Source organism: Leuresthes tenuis, unplaced genomic scaffold (genome assembly GCF_036924035.1).
Source record: "Leuresthes tenuis unplaced genomic scaffold, fLeuTen1.0.hap1 SCAF_17, whole genome shotgun sequence".
NCBI classification, from domain to species: Eukaryota; Metazoa; Chordata; class Actinopteri; order Atheriniformes; family Atherinopsidae; genus Leuresthes; species Leuresthes tenuis.
The window spans coordinates 1,908,766-1,931,738 of record NW_027325371.1 but is presented as its reverse complement, the minus strand read 5'-3'; the positions used below and the strand labels follow the sequence as shown (position 1 = coordinate 1,931,738).

General features: G+C 42.2%; 1 protein-coding gene and 1 long non-coding RNA gene across 2 annotated transcripts; both read right to left on the bottom strand.

The window, feature by feature from the left end:
* Positions 1 to 1,927: 1,927 nt before the first annotated feature.
* On the bottom strand, positions 1,928 to 21,162 carry LOC140272669 (uncharacterized). Its single transcript, XR_011907968.1, has 4 exons — positions 21,057 to 21,162; positions 4,287 to 4,460; positions 2,344 to 2,390; positions 1,928 to 2,215 (listed from the first exon to the last, which is right to left on the bottom strand). It is a non-coding gene; the product is annotated as an uncharacterized lncRNA (long non-coding RNA).
* On the bottom strand, positions 4,571 to 8,820 carry LOC140273082 (NLR family CARD domain-containing protein 3-like). The gene is made up of 6 exons (XM_072368607.1): positions 8,612 to 8,820; positions 8,411 to 8,527; positions 7,402 to 7,480; positions 7,032 to 7,239; positions 5,066 to 6,884; positions 4,571 to 4,775 (listed from the first exon to the last, which is right to left on the bottom strand). The coding sequence occupies exons 1-6, from the start codon at positions 8,677 to 8,679 to the stop codon at positions 4,571 to 4,573; spliced, it is 2,496 nt and encodes an 831-aa protein (XP_072224708.1). The 5' UTR covers positions 8,680 to 8,820.
* Positions 21,163 to 22,973: the final 1,811 nt, after the last annotated feature.

Here is a 22,973-nt window from a genome sequence, read left to right as displayed (position 1 = left end):
ATATTCTATAAAGACTTTCTGTAAAAAGGGAGTCAGTTCAGCAATGAAAGATTTCTAAAATTCAGCTGTTAGTCCATCAGACCCTGGAGATTTATTGTTTCTGAGCTGATTGATGGCTTGCTGCACTTCTACAGCAGATAAAGGCCTGTCACAGGATACTTTGTCTGCTTCACCTGTTGTCTTAACCCACAGGGAATTTAAAAACTATCAGCTGCAGATTGACAACATTTGGAACTGTACAGGTCTTTAGAACAATGAGAACAAAAACCTGCTATTTTACGATGATCTTCAGTAACAGCTCCGTTAATACTGAACCTACTAATATTATTGTTGGCGGCATTAAAGATTAAAGAAGTAATGAGTGTTTTGTTCTCCTTCTTCTCACCATTTGGAACGAGACCTGATAAAGGCACCCTTTGCTTTCTGGAAATATAAGTCATGGAGTTTGATTTGCAGGAGAAGGAGTTCTTCTGTTTCTTCCTCTGTTGAGGAGTCGGGTTTTTGCTGGATAAGTTAGTTCTGCTCCACACAGGCTTCAACTCTTCTGCTTTTCTCGCTTTGACAGCTTGAGCTCCACACTTTCCTAAAAATGTTCCCAACTCATATTTAAGGAGTTCCCAATTAGTCCCAAAAGAGTTTTCATTGTTTGCTTTGGACCAGTAAAATGAGGTCATATCCCTGATCCTTTTTTAGTTTCACTATTTTGTAGCATAGAGCAGTTAAGTTTCCAGTAACTGGAACAAATGACAGGTGTTAAAGCAGTGAGGACATTAATAGAGATGCATATTAATATCATGCTTACATCATCCTACATACATTTTAAAGGAACAGGCATATGAAGAATGCAGAACAGAAAAATGTGGAAATAAAATCTTTATAAAATAAAAAAAGCTTTTTTTTTGTATTTTTCAAACTAAAAAGCTGCAATTTGTAAAAATGATACATTTTCATCGATGAAGTAAAGTTTTTAGATAAATAATTGAACGTTTTATCAAAAAGTCTAAAATCATTAAAAAGTCTAAATGTTCAGATAATAAATACAAATTTAATGTAAAAGAGAAAATATCAAAATTATTTTTGAAAACATTTGTTGAAGATTTTAAAAATTCAACATTTCAAACACAAAGTCAAACATTGTGAGACTGAATGTAAAAAATAATGATGTAAAATTATGTAAAATATCAAAAGTCTGCGATCAGAACTCAATAATTCAGTCTATAATTGCACATCATCAGGATGAACCCTGGCTGCTCACCAACCTTCTGCTCATTGGAGCAGAACCAGTGAAGATCTGTCAGCAGGTTGGAAATTCATCTGGGCTGATTGCAGCTCAGTGATTCCTCTCTGATGTCACAGTTTGTCACATGTGCAGCAAACTAACTGCAGCTGACAGCAACTGAATGGTCTCAGCTGCAGTGAGCTGCAGAGAAACACAACATACACAACATTCAGTGTGAAGCTTTGACTGGAAACACAGAAAAATAACATCCTGGAAGAATGGCAGCTTCCATCTTTAAAGGACTGGAAGAGGAAGAAGTTTCCAAGGAGTCATTTAGAAGAGTTTCAAACAGAAACTGACTGAATCCATGAATCTGAAAAGGTGTTTCTGAGTGAAAGAGACAGACATGTACAGACTGAACTATCTGTTCAACAGTGATTCTCTGACAGGAGGAAACTCTTTATGCTCAACACAGAGACACTGAGGAACCAGGAAACCAGAACCCAAACCCAGGATGCAGAGGTTCTTCAGTGAATGTGGTGTTGAAGGTGTGGAGGTGGATCAGTGTGTCAGAGGAGACTCTGTAGAAGGACAGAGTGCCAGCAGGACGGTCCACATACACTGCTGCTCTGTTAGAGACGGAGGAGGAGGAGATGCGTGTTTCTCTGTCATTGTGCCAGACAGAGTAACTATCAGAGCGATCATCAGAGCAGAACAGACTCCAGGACTGATCATTCCATCCAAACAAACAGTCACTGCCTCTCCTGCTGATTCTTCTGTAACTCACTGATATATAAACTGTTCCTCTCCACTCGACCTCCCAGTAACAGCGACCAGTCAGAACATTTCTACACAGCAGCTGAGACCAGCCATAAAATCTGTCTGGATGATCAGGATATGACTGAACCTCCTCCACACGTGTCACCTTCCTGTTGTTGTCAGACAGTTTCAGTTTCCTGTTCACTGTGTTTGTGTCGATGGTGAGTCGACAGGAATCTGATGGAGAGAACAAACACAATCCAGCTATCCAGTTATTGATCTATCATCTGTTCACTTTGATCAGTGAGTGATGTGACAGTGTGAAGATGGCTGGATGTCATGAATCAGATGAAGAACACACTTACACTTCCTCAGACCTGGTGTCAGCCATCGTTCTCCAGCAGGCTCCACCCTGAAAGGAGGAGGGGGGTCAGAGCAGCACCGTCTCTTTCAGCATGCACACATGGACATTACATGGCTCTCACACACACATTGTTCTACACCGAGGAAGATGCTGACTGCTCATGAGTCCTTCACACAGCCCCACTTGGAAAACACAGAAATATCCCTTTAACTGGATGAATAAAGTCTCTGAATCTGCTGAATATGTTTCCTTACAGGCTGTGCATTAACCAGCAGATGATTGCTGGTATGTATGTTTTCTTTGTGGCCCATTTATCTCAGAAATGACCTGATAAACCTCCATCATTCTCAGATCCACGCTGTTTTAAGGGGACACCGGCTAATGCTGGCAGACATTTCCTCCTCCTCCTGACAGAGGTTTGCTCCTCCCTCGCTGCTCCTCATCACTTCTAACCAGCTCATGAGCCGGTGAAAGGAAAAGGAGCCGACTGTGTCTGAAGTTATGGAAATAAGTTATGAAAGTATGAGGACAGTATGGGATGTTTCAGAAGTTTCATCTCCACTTCGGATCAGACTTAAATTACACTGAAAACATCTGTACGCACGGTCTGAGGAATGTGTGAAGTGTGCAGATTCTCTTTATTTAATGCAGGAACATCTGTATGAGCGGTTTGTGTGTTTGTGTGTGAGATGGACTCTAGACCCACCCAGGGTGGACCTGCCTCTCACCCTGTGGCTGCTGGGATAGGCTCCAGTTCCTGCCACCATGAACTGAACTAAACAGGTAGAGAAAATGGATGAATGGATTTATGCATCTGGTCCCTGGACTTTGGATAATTTTGGATGGATCTAAAACTGAATTATTTGGATACTGTAACAGGGAACTTGTTTGGTGTAAACTAAAGGCAATATTTGAGCAGAAGAACTTTAAACCAACAGTGAAGCCTGAAGCTGTAAATGTAATGTTTGGGTCTGAGGCAGGGCCCGGTCAACTCTCCATCACAGAATCCAACATGAATTCTTCACCATTTCAGAGGCTCTTTGAGGAAAATGTGAGACCATCTGTCCAGAAACTGCAGCTGAAGCAGAGGTGGACCATGCTGCATTACAATGAGAGAAAACATTCCAGTAAATCCACCAAGAAACTTCTCCAAAGGAATCAGAAACACAGGGTTCTGGAACAGCTCAGTCAAAGCCCAAAGAAAAAGAAGATTGGGAAGACAATGACCAGGAAGGTTTCTCTGAATCTGAAAATCACATTTATGTCCATTCAGAGTATGACAGTGAGTTTAAAACAGGATGAATTTGATGCTGAACCGATGCCAAAGTGAGCAGGTCAACAGCAGCAGCACCAGTTCATCAGCAGCCAGTCAGCAGAGGCCCATCAGGGCCAGAAATGTGGACGTCATTAAGTGGTGAAACTGCACGGATCACCTGATGCAGCTGGACTGAGAGGTCAAATGTGTGATCTGTAACCATTTCTAATTTAAACCCTGACTGTGTGTTTTTAACTCCTAACTGTGATCATTGGTGAGTGAGAACGAACTAACAAAGTGAACGGACTGTGGACAACATGTCAGGTTGGTCTGAACTCTGACCTGGGAGTCAGCTGACTGACGTTTAACATGAACATCATCACATAGTGAGATGTAAGCTGCATCTCTGGAAGAGGGAAAAGTCAGGAAAACAGTCATTCCACAGTTTTTCACCCTTTATGTAGAAACTGTGATGTTTTTGAGCTGCAGACCAACATAAAGCTGTTAAATGTTCTGTGTAAAGATCTGCTTGAGTGAACAAAGGAAAAAGGCTCCTACATGTAGGTTCATATAAAACTCAGAACCAGCATGAAGCAAAAAGACAGGGCTGAGTGAAGGACAGAGAACATGTTTCCAGCTCTTCCTCCTCCATCAGACATTGTGTGATGCTGCAGCAGACCTCTCCATACCTGAGAGTGTCCAGCCTCCACTGTGGATCCTCCAGTCCAGCTGATAGCCGCTTCACTCCTGAGTCTCCTGGATGGTTGTAGCTCAGGTCCAGCTCTCTCAGATGGGAGGGGTTGGAGGTCAGAGCTGAGATCAGAGAAGCACAGCCTTCCTCTGTGACCAGACAGCCTGACAGGCTGCAGAAAACAACACAAATGGCAGATACTGAGAGAAAAGACACCAACAGCAGACACCATCCTGAACAGATCAGCTGTTCATCCATGACTGTAAAGCAGAATTAAAATGATCAGCAGTTGAACAGCTGAATGAATCCTGACCTGAGAGCTTCCAGGTAACAGTTTGGACTCTGCAGTCCAACAGACAGCTGCTTCACCCCTGAATCCTGCAGGTTGTTGTTACTCAGGTCCAGTTCTGTCAGACTGGAGGACTGGGAGCTGAGAGCTGAGGACAGAGCTGCACAGCTTCTCTCTGAGAGGTTACAGCCACTCAGTCTGAGGCAGAATAACAGGAAAAGAGTTAAGTTATGTAATTATTAATTATTCACATTAAAGATGGTTAAGTTAATAAATAATGATGACATTTATCCTAATTCTATATTATAAAGTGTTGCCACATTCTTGCAGTGTGTTTCTTTCCTCTTTATGTGAACTGATCTGATGTATCTGTTTGCTGTGAATCTGTGTTATCTACAAACTGAAATTATCTGAGAAATAACTCAGTTATTTTCTCTCCTTTTAACAAGTAAACAGAGTATTTAAAACATATTTATCTCTGTACTTACACAGCTTTGTTGGAGGCTTTGACCACTGGCAGCAGCCTCAGAAGAGCCTCCTCTGAAGCAGAGTATTTCTTCAGGTCAAACACATCCAGATGTTTTCCTGATGACAGTAAGATGAAGGCCAGAGCTGACCACTGAGCAGGAGACAGTTCATCTGTGGAGAGACTTCCTGAACTCAGGGCCTGTTGGATCTCCTCCACCAGAGAACGATCATTCAGTTCATTCAGACAGTGGAACAGATTGATGCTTCTCTCTGCAGACAGATCCTCACTGATCTTCTCCTTGATGTAATCAACTGTTTCCTGATTGGTCTGTGAGCTACTTCCTGTCTGTGAGCTACTTCCTGTCTGTGTCAGCAGGCCTCGTAGGAGCCTCTGATTGGTCTGCAGGGAAAGACCCAGGAGGAAGCGGAGGAACAGGTCCAGGTGTCCATTTGGACTCTTTAAGGCCTTGTTCACAGAACTCTGATGGAGATATTTTAGATTAGGTTTGTTAAATATTTTTGACCACACAGAAGTTGTTTGTTGTTCTTCCATCAGATTAACTCCAGACTTGATGAAGGTCAGATGGACATGAAGAGCAGCCAGAAACTCCTGAACACTCAGATGGATGAAGCAGAACACCTTCTCCTGGTACAGCCCTCTCTCCTCTTTAAAGATCTGTGTGAACACTCCTGAGTACACCGAGGCTGCTGAGATATCGATGCCACACTCTGTCAGGTCTGATTCATAGAAGATCAGGTTTCCTTTCTGCAGCTGCTCAAAAGCCAGTTTTCCCAGAGACTCAATCATCTTCCTGCTCTCTGGACTCCAGTGTGGATCTGTCTCAGCTCCTCCATCATACTTGACCTTCTTCACTTTGGCCTGAACCACCAGGAAGTGGATGTACATCTCAGTCAGGGTCTTGGGCAGCTCTCCTCCCTCTCTGGTTTCCAACACATCCTCCAGAACTGTAGCAGTGATCCAGCAGAAGACTGGGATGTGGCACATGATGTGGAGGCTTCGTGATGTCTGGATGTGGGAGATGATGCTGCTGGCCTGCTTCTTATCTCTGAATCTCTTCCTGAAGTACTCCTCCTTCTGTGGGTCAGTGAACCCTCTGACCTCTGTCACCATGCCAACACAGCCAGGAGGGATCTGATTGGCTGCTGCAGGCCGTGTGGTTATCCAGAGGCGAGCCGAGGGAAGCAGGTTCCCCCTGATGAGGTTTGTCAGCAGCACATCCACTGAGGTGGACTCTGTAGCATCAGTCAGGGGCTCCTTGCTGTGGAAGTCCAGAGGAAGTCGACACTCATCCAGACCGTCAAAGATGAACACAACCTGGAACTGTTCAAAGCTGCAGATTCCTGCTGCTTTGGTTTCAGTAAAGAAGTGATGAACAAGTTCCACCAAGCTGAACTTTTTCTCTTTCAGCACATTCAGCTCTCTGAAAGTGAATGGAAACATGAAGTGGATGTCCTGGTTGGCTTTGCCTTCAGCCCAGTCCAGAGTGAACTTCTGTGTTAAGACTGTTTTCCCAATGCCAGCCACTCCCTTTGTCATCACTGCTCTGATTGGTTCATCTCTTCCAGGTGGGAGTTTAAAGATGTCTTCTTGTCTGATGGATGTTTCTGCTCTGCCTGCTTTCCTGGATGCTGCTTCAATCTGTCTGACCTCATGTTCATCATTGACCTCTCCGGTCCCTCCCTCTGTGATGTAGAGCTCTGTGTAGATCTGATTCAGAAGGGTTGGGTTTCCTGCTTTATGAATCCCCTCAAACACACGCTGGAACTTCTTCTTCAGAGCAGATTTAACTTTATGTCCACAAACTGCAGCAAGAAGTTCTGAATGAAGACAAGAAATAACATCAGTAAACAGACATTTCCACCCTGTAAAGAATGAGTATTTGAACATGTGTTGTTCTGTGAGCTGAGACATCAGTAAATGTGTCATTTATCCAGCAGGTTAAATCTTTAGAGAAATCCTCTTACTGCTCTGCAGACGCTCAGCCAGCTCCTCCTGCTTCATTCTCCTCAGGAAGTGAACTGTGATCTTCACTAATGCCTCTCTGCTCCACCTCTGCTCTTCATCCTCACCCTCCCTCTGACTCTCTAAGCATTCTGGGTAATCTGGACTCAGAACCTTCTGGATCTTCTTCAGCTCCTCCTTCACAAAAGTGAGCATGTTGTCCTCCAGCAGCTGGAACAGAATACTATATGAATGAGCCAATCAGGCTGAAATCATGGAGCCAAACATCAGATCCATGTTGGACACACTGACAATCCGCTGGTCTACAAAGTGCAGCCTGGAGATGACTGTGAACACAATAGATGGAAAAGTAGCTGTTGTACATGTACAGACCATAAATATGGAGTCCAGCTGTGTCTGATGCTGCTGGGCAGACTGACCACTGGGAACCTCTGAGCTCTGCTGGTCCACTCTGTGGAGGAATGATGAAGAATGAGCTCACATTGTGTCTGTCCACACAGAGACAAACACAAGGTAAAGGTCCATGAAGGGATGTGTGGATGTGAACAGTGAACGCAGCCATAAAGCAGCTGATTAACTCTGAAGCTGCACATCAGCAGCATCTGTGTTCCAGAAGATAAGAGCTCAGTGTGTCTCTAACAGTGGGAGGAAGCTGGTGTCAGATGAAGCAGTTTGAGGGTTAGTTAGTTCCTATATACTGAGGTTCAGCTTCATATTATTGATCCATGTGACTCTGTTCATGTGAGACTGTTTGTAAAGCAGCTGACATTGTTCAGAACATTTCTTTTAGAAACAGCTCCTCTATAATAAATATCATTCTTAATATTTTCCTCACTGAAAGAGACCTGTTTTAACATCCATTCTTTCCACTCTGACAGTTTCACATGTGAACATGAAATGATGTGAATAAGAGCTCACATAAAACACAAGTTGGAATAAGAACTGTTCAGACTGACTCTGGAACATTTTACAGTGTTACACCATTTACACTCAGCTCACCTCTGAGACCGTGAACGTTGGTCTGATTTAAAGTCAATAAGACGACCCTTTGACCTGTCGCTCCTCATGGACACACAGCTGGGTTTAGGTCTCTGAAAGCTGCTGATAGGAAAAAAAACACTTGTTTAATTTAAATTTACATGTTCAGTAAAATTCAGTTTGGATTAAAAAGTAAAAATGTGACAGAAAATTATTTATTTTGAATAAATCAACAGAAAACTTCACTTTGTTTTAATAAATAGCAGAAAGACTAAAGTAAACATCACATTACACACATGATGCAGCTGATTAATCTCATCAGAGACATCAAGAACTGATCCAAGTCTGAAATAATTCATCTGAACCATGATGCAGCCTCCACTGAATACTGACAGATACTCACTGTTTGTCTGATGGAACATCATGTTGGAAATCAATGAACCCATCCTTGGACCTGTTGCTCTTAAAGGACACACAGCTGGGTTCAGGTCCAGATTCAGCTGCAGATCCAGCTTGGTTCCTGTGAATAAAGGTGGTTTGGTGATGTGAGCGCTGAGCTCTGACATGGAGAAGAGTCATGGACAGTTAGAGATGGTGGTCTCACCTCTGAGCTTTGCTCTGGCTCTCATGTTCCCCACACAGAGTGGTTTTAGTGTCCTCACACTGATCCATGCTGCTGGATTCACATCAGCTCACACACACTTTCTACCTTCATCTGCAGAGGAAACACAGATCATTCATCTGCACATCAACTCAAATCCTCTTTTCCATCATCTGAGCTGTAAAAAGATCAGCTGCTCCTCCACTGATTGGCTCTGATTCTCTGTTTCATATCAGTGTCTCTGAATGCAGTCAGACAGGAGCGTTGAGGCAGAGGAAGCTGCCATCAGCTGCTGTACTTCCACTACCTGTCCACTAGGTGGAGGCATGGAGCTACAGCCCAGCACACACCTCATGATCCCGATGACCATGATGAAGGATTCTTTAGTTTAGTTTTCAGAGGACTTTTTAACAGCAAATACAAACAGAGACAGATGTTACATCTTAGCTGTGTGAGGCTTTAATAAAGCTGATCAAAAGTCTAAATACTGAGAAAAAGGAGCTGAAATTAGATCAAATGAAACATTTGAAAACAGGAAACAGGTCAACAGCAGAAACTAAAGGATGATGTTAAAGAATTATTTTAGTCTGAATGTAAAGTCTGACTGAAGCACAATGAACTCTGAACATCCTCCTCATCATCAGACTAAACAAGTTAAATATATGCTGCATCACAGCTTCATCACTGACATTCAGCTCATTTTATTCTGAAAGAAGAAGACTCTCCACTCGACAGACTCAGATTGGTGTAAAAAGACCTACAGATATTTAATAATAACAATAATTAATTAACTAAAACTGGCTACATGAAATAACGCTGTTGACTTAATTAGTTAAAGAGCAGTCAGCTAATACCTCCCAATGCCAAAGAATCTTGTAATTTCATCAACTTACCAGAGAAAATACTTTAGAAACACCAAAAATAAACAGCGTTCAATGGTGGAACTGCTGCGGTTTGGAACTATGTGCAGCTCCATGATCCACATGACTTCTGCATTACTTTCTTTCTGTAGAAGTCTGAGGGAGTGTCGCCTCTCTGCTTTTACAGCACTGTTCAGGGCTGCATGAACCATGTGACGGTGTGTTGGTTAGTTGTGAGAATGCTGATTAAGCATTCTCACTACAGTGTTCCTGTTTTTTTTCTCCATATTCCCAGTTCTTCTGTCACTTAACTACTCCTGTATACTTTCACTGATTTCAACAAATTTGGTCTCAAAACGTTCAGCAGGTACAGGAGATGGCTGCTGTGACTTTTGGTATTTCTAGCTTTTATACTTTTCAAAATATTAAACTTTTATATGAATTTTCCCGTCTTTTAAATGAGTTGGAAACGCTTCAAACCCTTCATCCTCTTTTCAACCCATACTTCTGCATACTTCCAGTTAGAGACACCATTCAAACTTTAAACGGGTCACAAGACATTCAGCTATTACCAAATGGTTCAGCTTTTTCAAATATTAAGCCAATTTTGAAATATCACAGCTTCAAAAACATGAACATTGTTGCTCCTTCTTGTTTTTATGAATGGGGAGCCAGCAGAGTGAGGCACTGATCATTTTCAGCTTGTTCTGATATTCAACTAAATATTCAAACAAATTCCTCTAACTTTCTTATAGTTTAACTTACACAAAGAAATTACACCCTTAAAACATAGCTGAATCTCTCCTCTTTCAGTCAATGTTATTACCAAAGAGATGACATGGGCGTAGGTTTGCGTATGGGCGGTATGGACATGTCCAGAACCAATATTTTGAAAGAGCAGATTTGTCTCTACCAATAAACTGAACCAACTGTATGTCTGTTGTTCACACAATCATTCATCTGATGTACGCGACACTTCACCATGTATTGCATTAAGCAAACATCACATTACACACATGATGCAGCTGATTAATCTCATCAGAGACATCAAGAACTGATCCAAGTCTGAAATAATTCATCTGAACCATGATGCAGCCTCCACTGAATACTGACAGCTACTCACTGTTTGTCTGATGGAACATCATGTTGGAAATCAATAAACTCATCCTGGGACCTGTTTCTCTTAAAGGACACACAGCTGAGTTCAGGTCCAGATTCAGCTGCAGATCCAGCTTGGTTCCTGTGAATAAAGGTGGTTTGGTGATGTGAGCGCTGAGCTCTGACATGGAGAAGAGTCATGGACAGTTAGAGATGGTGGTCTCACCTCTGAGCTTTGCTCTGGCTCTCATGTTCCCCACACAGAGTGGTTTTAGTGTCCTCACACTGATCCATGCTGCTGGATTCACATCAGCTCACACACACTTTCTACCTTCATCTGCAGAGGAAACACAGATCATTCATCTGCACATCAACTCAAATCCTCCTTCCTTTTAAGGGTTAACATGTTGCTGAATAACTTTTATCTTTAGTAGGATCTACTCTTTCATTCTCAACCAGTCTAAGAATCTGGTTAGATTTTCATCAGCAGGAGCAGCTCTTTACAGAGTTTTTATGAATGCAGCCCCTGATTTTTAACATCTCCTATAAACTGACTTTTAGACACTTCAGAGTTTCTTTTCCTGCTGACAGCTGAAAAACAGCAGCATCTGTACTCTGAATGTAATGAATAAATATCAACAACAGAAACTGAAGGATGATGTTAAAGAATGATTTCAGTCTGACTGAAAGAGCAACAGAATCCCACACTGCAGGTTCTGATTGGTCCAACTGGATCCTGCAGCACAATGCAGGAAGTGAAAAGACTGAACCACAATGAACACTGAACTTCCTCATACATACACTGCATCACAGCTTCAGAACGGAAGGTCATTTAAGCTAATTTTATTTGGAAAGGTCAGACAGGAAGCTGCTCTTTCTGACTTTAAAGTTGGAAAGATACAGATGAGTGTCTCTTCAGCACTTCAACGACATCACTCAGGGCTGATTAGTTAGAAGCAACAAAACATGAAGCAGTTTCTTTGAGAAGGAAACAAACAGAAACATCAGCTGATCATCATGCTGATTGATTCCAGTTCATCAATAACCTGATCATCATGTAGATTTGTCTTCAAACACAAAGTGATCAAAGTTTGTTCTGAAATAAGAAGCGAACATGTTCTCCAACATTACAGAGCAGAAACAAACAGGAAACTCACAGATTGTTCAGAGCTGCAGAAGAAGAAGACTCTCCACTCGACAGACTGAGACACAGGTGAGCTGCTTCCTGGAACCAGTCAGAGCAGAGTCCACCTGTGATGGAGGCGGGACAGATAGAAGCTGTCTGACCAGTGGAGTTCATGTTAAAACACGCCTCCAAGCTCCTGAACATCAAACTCTGAACTTTGTTCTGCAGTTCTCTCTGAGATTCAGCCTCTAACTTCCCCTCATGAACATGTCTCTGCTTCCTGTAGGGCTGTCTCTGCATCAGAACAGGTGTGTTCAGGTGTGACTGATGTTCACCAGCTCAGGATCAACAGTGAAATGAACTCTGGGTGAACAGACCACTCATCCTGGCAGTCAGGGAGCAGAGGATGGGCTGAACTGGATCCAGGGTTGGCTTTGAGTCAGGCTTTAATCTCAGTCGATATTTTGCTCTGATTTTCCTGCTGATGACCAGTTTTGATCTCAGTAGAATAAAAAAAGATGGATTTTAAGTCTAAGACAAAGGTGTTTTTAGCAAACTGGGTGGAACATTTCCCCAGAGTTTTAGGTGTGTTTGACTGCTGCTTTTGTCCTGCGTCAAAGCTTCAAACTAAAGGTGTATTTCTCTGTTTCTCCCAGCAGAAGCAGGATTTAAACATTAAACAGCAGCACAGTGAGCCTCAGAGCTTCATCATCAACACTTCAGCCACAACAAGCTTTGAGTGTTTCACTTCTGTCTTTCTGAATATTTCATGCTGTTGCCTCAAACAGCCCAAATGTAGTGTGGTGTGGACAGAATTTATGCTCTTATGCTGCTGACTGTAGAGAAAGACTTTCCTGCTCTTTTATTCTGAAATGTTCCCTTCAAAGACTCAGAAGTGTCTCCACAGTGATGCCTGCAGGATGAGCTGAGAAAGCCTGAAGCTGCTGATGCGGTTCAGCTCTTCCTTGACCCCCTGTGATCTAATTGTGTTTCCATCAGCTGGTTTGGGCTGAATAAAGTAGTGTGTGCTGCGGCCAGCAGGGGGCGCTAAAGGCTGCTGTCCAAATAAACAGAGTATCGGTGGCTCACTGGAAACTAAACCTGAAGGAAGAAAACACAAGAAAAAGCAGAGAAACATGGAGAGAGATCTGCAGGAATCCTTTAAACTGCTGGGATTCTTCTTTTATATCAGTGCTGCTCATGTTTATTGCCTCAAACAGCTGATTGATCATGTGATCAGTCATGTGGGGAAGGTGTTTAGGAATGATTCACAAAAGCTAAAGGAAACAACACTTTCCTGTAATTTTCTGTTTGGTTTTCAGATGTTTGGTGGTTCAGACGGTGGATAAAGAGCAGAAATAATGAAAATCTGGGCCCTCTGAGGGCCGAAGCTCAGACAGTAAATGTTCAGGAGGGCAGGAGTCGATCAGGACACCCGCCTCCCCTCCCAGAGGAGATTCATGTTGAAATAACACAGAAACAAGTGATTTATCCAGAAAAAGTGTTTCACTTGGATTTGGTTTTTAATATGTTCTTAAAGGGTGGATAAAACCAACAAAGACAAACATTCAGAAGCACAGCTGCTGGCCTCTGCAGGCAGATAGACTTTACAGGCCATAACCAGCAGAGAACACATCCCACAGCAGCCACCTTTGATAGCCTGAGGAGTCAATAATTCATCTATCTGAGCAGCTCAGAGTGACTCCATAAAACTGAGCCCATCATGGAGACTTCAGGAATGGGTGTGGCTAAATCCCACAGTCAGAGAAACTGAACAGAGGTCATAGGTCGCCTTTATTCCTGTGTTATCTCTGGTGTAGGTTCCTAAATAATGAAGCCATGAGCTGGACGCTCTCAGCCTCGTTATCCACCTCACACTCAGAGGAAAAACTCCACAGGATCCTCTCCTTAGTTTCCTTCATTTACTTATAAAATAAAGCAAGATGCAACAGTCCAGCATGACCATCCACAAAAATGAGAAATACAAATAAAAAGAGTGAGGTCAAAAAACTGTGTGGCTCCACTCAGGGCCGTAAGCAGAATAAATACTGAGGTCATGAGTCACAACTCCTAAAAAGGATAAAGAATAAAGAATACCGAGGACACGACCTCTGAGGCCTCAATGGTAGTTACGGCCTTGGCTCCACTCCATGATGCCTGACGTGACTAAATCACAGTGTCACACACTGCTTGTTCACAGATCAAAGCTTCTGCCAGGTCTGAAGTCTCTTTCAGAGCTGAGATATAACTACTGAGCAAAAAACACCAAAGACGTGCACAGATTGTCTACAGGATGCAAGCCAGGTTTTTATTTGTCAAACACAGAGCATTTGGTTTACTGACTCCATGAGACTTTCTGCTGTTAGCTGGGGATGGAGCTAACTAACTGTTACTACCAGCAGTGATGAAGAAGGACTTTTTGGAAGAACTTGCTTCTATCCATTCTTCATCCATCCGTTCTTCTCCTGATGCTGTTCTGTTGGGCTCTGAGTGCTTCAAAGGTACAGCGCTGCGGGTACCGACTGCAAGCAAAGTCACAGGGAAACGTGGACAGGATGTTCAGTGATGTGGGAGTTCTCCATATGAACAGGTGGAATGGGCTGGATAACGAGGCCCTGAAGGGGCTCTCTCTACCTTACGCTATGAAGTGAGGGGAAACTGACAGATTTATCATCATATTCAAGGGAATAATGACAAGTTATATTATTCAATCTCATATTCTGGCCATTTTATATTGAATATGTCGGCATTTTTTTATTCAAAAAATATGATTATAATTAATTTTATTTAAAAAATAATATTTTAGGGGGGCTTCAGCCTAATGACGCCACTGTTAATAAGTAGTTTTATTGCACTGCCATATTTATACAACTTTTAAATCTTGGGACACTCTGTAGATAAAGTTCTATATTTTTAATATATATTTTCAGCTGTTCTGTCATTATTTATTCTAACATAATGTTTTGTATAAACTACTTTAACTGTTGCATTGTGACTCCCCTGCTGCTTGCTGCCGTCATTGTCATCATGTGGACTGTAACAGAGAAACTACGATCATCACTGCCCTCCAGTGGTCACGGTCAGTAACTACAACTCCTCACATACAGTAATACTGATGTTCTCACCAACATTACTCCTCTTACTGCAGGATTCTGGCTCTAATGTTCATCAGTCTGATAATGAGAGAGTCAGCAGAGAGATAACTGACTGATATGAACTGATTAAAGGTTCTTCAGCTTCTTTATTTTCTCGGTTAAATTCACTCTTTTTAATGTAAAAAAGCTCTTTCCAACAGCACTTTGATTTCAGATGGTTTTATCATTTATATTCAGCCTGATTTTATATTTTTAAATGAGATGTGGCTGAAATCTGGAGATAATTCTCAGCTTTCTGAACTATACCCTCCAAGTTGTGACAGTTTGAACCAGCCCACAGGATGTGGCAGAGCGGATTTTTACATGTTTTTAACTCTCTGTGACTTCTACAGAAATATTGTAACTTGTGACATTCACACAGCATGATGGGAATCTCAACCCTCCAACATTAAAAGTTCCAACCATGTAGATTTGTCAGCCCGTCACCACGATGAGAACAGCCGCATTCATTCAGCGCATTCTTGGCTGGAAACTTCTTCCAGCGTGTTATTGGACACCGCTTCTTCACAGTATTCGTGGACTCGCGTCAGGACACGCGCGCATTAAAACATTGTTAAAAGATAAAGAAAAGAATGAGACGGATTTTGGTGGGAAATAGTTTGGGCTACAGTACGATTGTTTAGTTCTCTGTGCGGGTGTTCTCAGCTCTTTGAAATGAATCATAGCGCCCTACGTTGGCTCGACAAACGCAGAAGAAGAGCGGTCACTGACGTCACTCTCCTGCGCCGCTTGGGATTATTTTAAAGAAACTTTATTATTATTATTACTTATATTATTCTACGTAAATGTGCAAAAAGCACAGCACACAAAACATTGTACAGATACAGCAGACTCCCGAGCCATCCCACCAAGAACTGTTAAAGAAATTGTTTTCAGATATTATCTTTATGGTTGTTAGAAAATTTAATGGAGAAAATAAACTGCCTGAGCTCACCATGAAAGGCAACAAAAGAAGGTTTTCTCTGAGTAAATTTACATTTATGAATGTGAAATTTCGCCATCAGTATGATGAGGTTAATAATAAATGTTTTGTTGAATTTTTCTTTATTTTCGTTGAAGTCAAAGAGCCCAAACAGAACATCCCTCTGATGTTCTGAGCTGAGCTGCAAGTAAGAACAGGTGAAGCAGGGCACCGATGTCTAATGCCTCTGGAGACATTAAATCCAGGAGACATTCCACCCATTAGTTTAACTGAGCTGTTACTTCTGTGATGTAGACTTTTGACAGCTGAGAAAAAATAGTTGCCAAAGCCAAATTTCTTAAGGGATTGTAAAATGAACGGATGTTGGACTGTATCAAAGGCTTTGTAGGAATCCAGAAACACAATGAACCCATCATCCTCCACCATTTCTGGATAATCCAACATGTCTCGGACGAGCCTCACATTATCTGCAACATGCCTCTTCTTCATAAAGCCTGACTGTGTTTCCATGGTAACAGAGTCCAGCTCTGATCTGAATCTTGTTGCTAATAAGTGAGCTAATATGTTGGAATCGTTCTTTAGTAGCAGGTCGCTCGCCTATTGTCTAAAAGTAGATTTTCCTTTTTCGCTTTGGGAATTAAGAGTGAGAGTAAATGTGTTGGGGGGGGGGCATTGGTTATTTCTATATTCTATAAAGACTTTCTGTAAAAAGGGAGTCAGTTCAGCAATGAAAGATTTCTAAAATTCAGCTGTTAGTCCATCAGACCCTGGAGATTTATTGTTTCTGAGCTGATTGATGGCTTGCTGCACTTCTACAGCAGATAAAGGCCTGTCACAGGATACTTTATCTGCTTCACCTGTTGTCTTAACCCACAGGGAATTTAAAAACTATCAGCTGCCGATTGACAACATTTGGAACTGTACAGGTCTTTAGAACAATGAGAACAAAAATCTGCTATTTTACGATGATCTTCAGTAACAGCTCCGTTAATACTGAACCTACTAATATTATTGTTGGCGGCATTAAAGATTAAAGAAGTAATGAGTGTTTTGTTCTCCTTCTTCTCACCATTTGGAGCGAGACCTGATAAAGGCACCCTTTGCTTTCTGGAAATATAAGTCATGGAGTTTGATTTGCAGGAGAAGGAGTTCTTCTGTTTCTTCCTCTGTTGAGGAGTCGGGTTTTTGCTGGATAAGTTAGTTCTGCTCCACACAGGCTTCAACTCTTCTGCTTTTCTCGCTTTGACAGCTTGAGCTCCACACTTTCCTAAAAATGTTCCCAACTCATATTTAAGGAGTTCCCAATTAGTCCCAAAAGAGTTTTCATTGTTTGCTTTGGACCAGTAAAATGAGATCATATCCCTGATCCTTTTTTAGTTTCACTATTTTGTAGCATAGAGCAGTTAAGTTTCCAGTAACTGGAACAAATGACAGGTGTTAAAGCAGTGAGGACATTAATAGAGATGCATATTAATGTCATGCTTACATCATCCTACATACATTTTAAAGGAACACGCATATGAAGAATGCAGAACAGAAAAATGTGGAAATAAAATCTTTATAAAATAAAAATTGTTCTGGCTTTTTTCGTATCTTTCAAACTAAAAAGCTGCTATTTGTAAAAATGATACATTTTCATCGATGAAGTAAAGTTTTTAGCTAAATAATTAAACGTTTTATCAAAAAGTCTAAAATCATTAAAAAGTCTAAATGTTCAGATACTAAATACAAATTTAATGTAAAAGAGAAAATATCAAAATTATTTTTGAAAACATTTGTTGAAGATTTTAAAAATTAGACATTTCAAACACAAAGTCAAACATTGTGAGACTGAATGTTAAAATAATGATGTAAAATGATGTAAAATATCAAAACTCTGCGATCAGAACTCAATAATTCAGTCTATAATTGCACATTATCAGGATGAACCCTGGCTGCTCACCAACCTTCTGCTCATTGGAGCAGAACCAGAGAAGATCTGTCAGCAGGTTGGAAATTCATCTGGGCTGACTGCAGCTCAGTGATTCCTCTCTGATGTCACAGTTTGTCACATGTGCAGCAAACTAACTGCAGCTGACAGCAACTGAATGGTCTCAGCTGCAGTGAGCTGCAGAGAAACACAACATACTGATATTCAGTGTGAAGCTTTGACTGGAAACACAGAAAAACAACATCCTGGAAGAATGGCAGCTTCCATCTTTAAAGGACTGGAAGAGGAAGAAGTTTCCAAGGAATCATTTAGAAGAGTTTCAACCAGAAACTGACTGAATCCATGAATCTGAAAAGGTGTTTCTGAGTGAAAGAGACAGACATGTACAGACTGAACTATCTGTTCAACAGAGATTCTCTGACAGGAGGAAACTCTTTATGCTCAACACAGAGACACTGAGGAACCAGGAAACCAGAACCCAAACCCAGGATGCAGAGGTTCTTCAGTGAATGTGGTGTTGAAGGTGTGGAGGTGGATCAGTGTGTCAGAGGAGACTCTGTAGAAGGACAGAGTGCCAGCAGGACGGTCCACATACACTGCTGCTCTGTTAGAGACAGAGGAGGAGATGGATGTTTTTGTGTTATTGTGCCAGACAGAGTAACCAGAGCGATGATCAGAACAGCAGAACAGACTCCAGGACTGATCGTTGTATCCAAACAAACAGTCTCTGTCTCCTCTCCTGCTGATTCTTCTGTAACTCACTGATATATAAACTGTTCCTCTCCACTCGACCTCCCAGTAACAGCGACCAGTCAGAACATTTCTACACAGCAGCTGAGGCCAGAAATCAAATCTGTGTGGATGATCAGGATATGACTGAACCTTCTTCACACGTGTCACCTTCCTGTTGTTGTCAGACAGTTTCAGTTCTCTGTTCACTGTGTTTGTGTCGATGGTGAGTCGACAGGAATCTGATGGAGAGAACAAACACAATCCAGCTGCAGTTATTGATCTATCATCTGTTCACTTTGATCAGTGAGTGATGTGACAGTGTGAAGATGGCTGGATGTCATGAATCAGATGAAGAACACACTTACACTTCCTCAGACCTGGTGTCAGCCATCGTTCTCCAGCAGGCTCCACCCTGAAAGGAGGAGGGGGGTCAGAGCAGCACCGTCTCTTTCAGCATGCACACATGGACATTACATGGCTCTCACACACACATTGTTCTACACCGAGGAAGATGCTGACTGCTCATGACTCCTTCACACAGCCCCACTTGAAAAACACAGAAATATCCCTTTAACTGGATGAGTAAAGTCTCTGAATCTGCTGAATATGTTTCCTTACAGGCTGTGCATTAACCAGCAGATGATTGCTGGTATGTATGTTTTCTTTGTGGCCCATTTATCTCAGAAATGACCTGATAAACCTCCATCATTCTGACAGATCCACGCTGTTTTAAGGGGACACCGGCTAATGCTGGCAGACATTTCCTCCTCCTCCTGACAGAGGTTTGCTCCTCCCTCGCTGCTCCTCATCACTTCTAACCAGCTCATGAGCCGGTGAAAGGAAAAGGAGCCGACTGTGTCTGAAGTTATGGAAATAAGTTATGAAAGTATGAGGACAGTATGGGATGTTTCAGAAGTTTAATCTCCACTTCGGATCAGACTTAAATTACACTGAAAACATCTGTACGCACGGTCTGAGGAATGTGTGAAGTGTGCAGATTCTCTTTATTTAATGCAGGAACATCTGTATGAGCGGTTTGTGTGTTTGTGTGTGAGATGGACTCTAGACCCACCCAGGGTGGACCTGCCTCTCGCCCTGTGGCTGCTGGGATAGGCTCCAGTTCCTGCCACCATGAACTGAACTAAGCATTTATAGAAAATGGATGAATGGATTTATGCATCTGGTCCCTGGACTTTGGATCATTTTGGATGGATCTAAAACTGAATTATTTGGACACTGTAACAGGGAACTTGTTTGGTGTAAACTAAAGGCAATATTTGAGCAGAAGAACTTTAAACCAACAGTGAAGCCTGAAGCTGTAAATGTAATGGTTTGGGTCTGAGGCAGGGCCCGGTCAACTCTCCATCACAGAATCCAACATGAATTCTTCACCATTTCAGAGGCTGTTTGAGGAAAATGTGAGATCATCTGTCCAGAAACTGCAGCTGAAGCAGAGGTGGACCATGCTACATGACAATGAGAGAAAACATTCCAGTAAATCCACCAAGAAACTTCTCCAAAGGAAACAGAAACACAGGGTTCTGGAACAGCTCAGTCAAAGCCCAAAGAGAAAGAAGATTGGGAAGACAATGACGAGGAAGGCTTCTCTGAATCTGAAAATCACATTTACGTCCATTCAGAGTATGACAGTGAGTTTAAAACAGGATGAATTTGATGCTGAACCGATGCCAATGTGAGCAGGTCAACAGCAGCAGCACCAGTTCATCAGCAGCCAGTCAGCAGAGGCCCATCAGGGCCAGAAATGTGGACGTCATTAAGTGGTGAAACTGCACGGATCACCTGATGCAGCTGGACTGAGAGGTCAAATGTGTGATCTGTGACCATTTCTAATTTAAAACCCTGACTGTGTGTTTTTAACTCCTAACTGTGATCACTGGTGAGTGAGAACGAACTAACAAAGTGAACGGACTGTGGACAACATGTCAGGTTGGTCTGAACTCTGACCTGGGAGTCAGCTGACTGACGTTTAACATGAACATCATCACATAGTGAGATGTAAGCTGTATCTCTGGAAGAGGGAAAAGTCAGGAAAACAGTCATTCCACAGTTTTTCACCCTTTATGTAGAAACTGTGATGTTTTTGAGCTGCAGACCAACATAAAGCTGTTAAATGTTCTGTGTAAAGATCTGCTTGAGTGAACAAAGGAAAAATGCTCCTACATGTAGGTTCATATAAAACTCAGAACCAGCATGAAGCAAAAAGACAGGGCTGAGTGAAGGACAGAGAACATGTTTCCAGCTCTTCCTCCTCCATCAGACATTGCGTGATGCTGCAGCAGACCTCTCCATACCTGAGAGTGTCCAGCCTCCACTGTGGATCCTCCAGTCCAGCTGATAGCTGCTTCACTCCTGAGTCTCCTGGATGGTTGTAGCTCAGGTCCAGCTCTCTCAGATGGGAGGGGTTGGAGGTCAGAGCTGAGATCAGAGAAGCACAGCCTTCCTCTGTGATCAGACAGCCTGACAGGCTGCAGAAAACAACACAAATGGCAGATACTGAGAGAAAAGACACCAACAGCAGACCATCCTGAACAGGTCAGCTGTTCATCCATGACTGTAAAGCAGAATTAAAATGATCAGCAGTTGAACAGCTGAATGAATCCTGACCTGAGAGCTTCCAGGTTACAGTTTGGACTCTGCAGTCCAACAGACAGCTGCTTCACCCCTGAATCCTGCAGGTTGTTGTTACTCAGGTCCAGTTCTGTCAGACTGAAGGACTGAGAGCTGAGAGCTGAGGACAGAGCTGCACAGCTTCTCTCTGAGAGGTTACAGCCACTCAGTCTGAGGAAAAGAGTTAAGTTATGTAATTATTAATAATTCACATTAAAGATGGCTCAATTAATAAATAATGATGACATTTATCCTAATTCTATATTATAAAGTGTTGCCACATTCTTGCAGCGTGTTTCTTTCCTCTTTATGTGAACTGATCTGATGTAACTGTTTGCTGTGAATCTGTGTTATCTACAAACTGAAATTATCTGAGAAATAACTCAGTTATTTTCTCTCCTTTTAACAAGTAAACAGCAGACACCAAAAACTAAAATATTTTATCTTTCTTCTTCTTTTACTATCTGCCAGAGTTCAGTCTAACCCAGGCCCCTCCCTGAAGAATATTAGTACCCCTGATGATCTCAGAGCCAGATCAGGCCTTGGTATCTTACAGCTAAATGTCCGGAGCCTGCTTCCTGAAACTGATACAGTTCAAATCTGGGTACAGACCACTGAACCTGATATTCTCCTGTTGTCTGAAACTTGGTTGAGTAAATCAGTCTCAGATCAGGATGTTTCCATCAACAGTTACAATGTTTTCCGCTGTGATCGGCCCAGGAAAGGTGGAGGTGTAGCCATTTCTCTAAAAAACAAGCCTCATGCGACTCTCCTCTCCTCTGTATCTATTAGCAAACAGGTTGAATCTCTGGCATTGAAAGCTGAATTTCCACAGAGACAGTCCCTTCCAGTCATGGGCTGTTATAGGACTCCCTCAGCCTGCAGTGAGGCTCGAAGCTCTTTAAATAACTTTGCTGCAGGGTTAAACTCTGGTGAGCTCGTCTTAGTGGGGATCTGAACCTTGATTGGTCGTCATCAGCCTCAGACAGCCTGAAATCCATCTGTGACTCACTGAATCTCAGCCAGTTAACAGACAGCCCAACTCGGCCTGACATTAAATGTCCTTCTAGATCATCGCTCCTTGATCTAATAATAACAAATGCCCCCCCACAAGTATCCTGATGCTGGTGTTTCTGGAACGATCTGAGTGACCATTGTGCCATTGCAGTGGTCAGAAGTGCCAAACTCCCCAAAACTAAACCACAAATTCTCCTCAAAAGAGATTTGAAACATTCTCATGAGCAGGCTTTCTAGCACCATCTGTCTAATTTTGAGTCGAAAAGAATCTCCCTCCTTGATGATGTTGAGCTGGCCTGGAAATTCTTTCATGATGAACTCTTGAAGCTTATCAATAAACATGCTCCCTTGCATAAATTTAGGATAAAAGGGTGAAATAATCCCTGATTTTCCACTGAAACTGGGAACCTCCTTAAAGAAAGAGATCCTGCCTGGACCAAGGCACGAAAACCCAAATTTAGAGGCTGATTGGATCATTTTCGTCCTCTGCAACAAGTGTTCCTCCTTAATTAAGAAGAATAAATCTGAATTTTATTCATCTGAAACCACCAAAAATCTAAATGATCCCAAGAAATGTTGGAATGTGGTGAGATCTGCTTCTGGTGCTTCTGGTGAACTTTGGTCACAAATTCTGTGAACTTGGCTGATAAATGTGCTGTTAAACTATTTTACTGAATGTTTCATCACAGCAGGGCACTTGTTTGACTCCTTTAACAGTAACTTTAAAAACTCTCTTTAAATAATGAGCCTGCTGCTGTAAACTGTCCCCTGTTGACTGTTCTTTTCATTTTGAACCTGAGTCTGTTTCTGAGGTCCATTCTGAGCTAAAAAAGTTGGACTCCAAAGGATCAGCTGGTCCTGATAGTTTGGACCCATTTTTCCTGAAGCTGGCTGCTG